General features: G+C 27.5%; 2 protein-coding genes across 2 annotated transcripts; one reads left to right on the top strand and one right to left on the bottom strand.

Moving 5' to 3' along the window:
- Positions 1-723: 723 nt before the first annotated feature.
- Positions 724-1,339, top strand: LOAG_14839 (hypothetical protein; the record flags this gene model as incomplete). The annotated part of the gene is made up of 2 exons (XM_020448863.1): positions 724-729; positions 878-1,339. The coding sequence occupies 2 exons, from the start codon at positions 724-726 to the stop codon at positions 1,337-1,339; spliced, it is 468 nt and encodes a 155-aa protein (XP_020301021.1).
- A 196-nt stretch (positions 1,340-1,535) lies between these two features.
- LOAG_14837 (hypothetical protein) lies at positions 1,536-1,972 on the bottom strand (the record flags this gene model as incomplete). The annotated part of the gene is made up of 2 exons (XM_003150330.1): positions 1,536-1,762; positions 1,873-1,972. Coding segments are annotated over 2 exons (327 nt in total), but the record flags the coding sequence as incomplete, so codon positions are not given.
- Between the last annotated feature and the right edge of the window lie 275 nt (positions 1,973-2,247).

Here is a 2,247-nt window from a genome sequence, read left to right as displayed (position 1 = left end):
CTTAGAAGAATATTTCAATTAATTAAAAAATTAAAATTAAATTAAACAAAAATCCTATTATAAAACTAATTTCGTCTATTTCTTCTTACACATAAATGTTGATGAAAAGAAAGATTTTAAAATTTGAAAAATCATTTAAATAGCGATAATATTGAAAATTTGATAAATATATTGATAACAAACAATTGCCTTTTAGCACTGATATAAAATTTGATTAAGCTACTTGATAAATTGATCGTTCAACTAATTGCGCCCACGCTTTATTTAACTTCCTACGTCAGGTGTATTAATCTTTGCTATTATTAACAGCATCCTAATTAGTCCTAATTAATTATGATATGCAATTATTTCTCTTGACTTACATTTCACAGTCTGACCAAGTATTTTGCGGTACAGCGGAGTTCTGCATAACTTCTGTAGTTTCCTAAAATCAAATCCAATAAAGTTTCAGAATTGATATATTTTTTTTTTTTAAGAGAAAAATTTATGCATCTTTTTTTTTTGCTTACACTATTTTCTTTCCAGATGGATGAAGCACTGATAAATTCCAACGTGTAAAGAATGTAAACGGCACCAATTACAGCTGTCATTTTAATTAACATTGAATGATCATCAGAGGTGGATGTTCCATCGTCAAATTTCTATAAATAATGTAAAATATCAATTATGATATATAGATGATTTAAATATTTGCAATGAACACAATCATTTAATGATCATAAAATGAAAGTTTGTCAAAAATTCATAAGAAAAAAAATGATCAAAAAAAAAAAGACTCTATCATTATGTTGATAAACCTAGTTTAACGCAATGATAAAAGTTCAGAAAATAACCTCATGATAATGATGATGATGATGATGATGATGACGATGATGAGGATGATCCGAATGATCCTGTTCCATTTCATTATAATCGTAATGATGATGATCCGGATAATTATTTTCCATTTGAAGATGATCGTGATCGTGAGCGTGATGATGATGATAGTGATTCGAATGATTGTGATCGTGATGATTATGGTGATCCGAATGATTGTGTTCTATTTTATGGTAATTATGATCATGATCGTGATGATGATCCGAATGATTGTGATTGTGATGATAATGATGATCCGAATGATTGTGATCGTGATGATGATCCGAATGATTGTGATCATGATGATAATGATGATCCGAATGATTGTGATCGTGATGATAATGATGATCCAAATGATTGTAATCGTAATGATTATGGTGATCCGAATGATTGTGTTCTATTTCAAGGTGATTGTGATGATGATGATGATGATGATGTTGTACGTGATCACGACGAAAATGATCATGTACCCCGACTACCTTAATGGTTCAAAACGAAAATTTACCAATTTCTTAAATTCATCAAGTTTTACCAGTTTTACAGTGAGATTTTCATCTATAAATCAAACCACCAAAATTTTCAACTGTCTAAAGAACAAATATTCTTTTTTAAACTGTAATCTGTTTCCCATTATTTATGGAAGGACATTGTTTTTGATAACAAAAATTAGCAATCAGAGATTAATTGCCTCTAACTTTATCCCACTGAATAATATTAACAAATAAAACACGAAATACCTGTGGTAAAATATGAAGCAAAGCATCTGAGCTTAACGTTGAAACAGCTAAAGCAATAAATATTTGCATCCATCTATTTCGCCATTTACCTTTTATGACAGGTAAAAATATAAGGCCAGTTAATGACAATAACGAAACTACAGTAATCGATGTAAAACCATAGAAAAGAGCTGAAATTTGAAGAAATTTTTAGTCAAAAAAAAAAAAATTCCTAAACTTTCTTTCAAGAATATAAAAATGAAAAAAAAATAAAATAAAATACATTCAGTCTTGAAAATACTTCCGTCGTTCATCATCGTTGAAAATATTTCGATAATATAATATAGGCTATTTAGAAAGAATTGAAATAACACTTCGTGAATGTTTCTAATAATGAAATCCTAAAATTTCAAATAATTAATAACAATATATCAGTTCAAATAGATAGAGCAAAAAGAATAACATAGGTAGGAACACAATATAATGATACACAAACATTTCTATTTGACAATATTTCATACAAATTGTACGTGACATACTATCAATAGGTAATTAAGGTTTACTAAAAAAAAAATGAAATCTTGAAATTTTATGAAATGAAAACTTATCACATACCTGCTCCTGTTTTTTTATTTAACAAAAAAAAAAATAAAGATTTCTATTATTAAATAACAAA

This window comes from Loa loa (assembly GCF_000183805.2).
Source record: "Loa loa unplaced genomic scaffold supercont3.616, whole genome shotgun sequence".
Classification (NCBI taxonomy): Eukaryota; Metazoa; Nematoda; class Chromadorea; order Rhabditida; family Onchocercidae; genus Loa; species Loa loa.
Note: the sequence above shows the minus strand (reverse complement) of the source record. Positions and strands in the feature narration are given on the sequence as shown.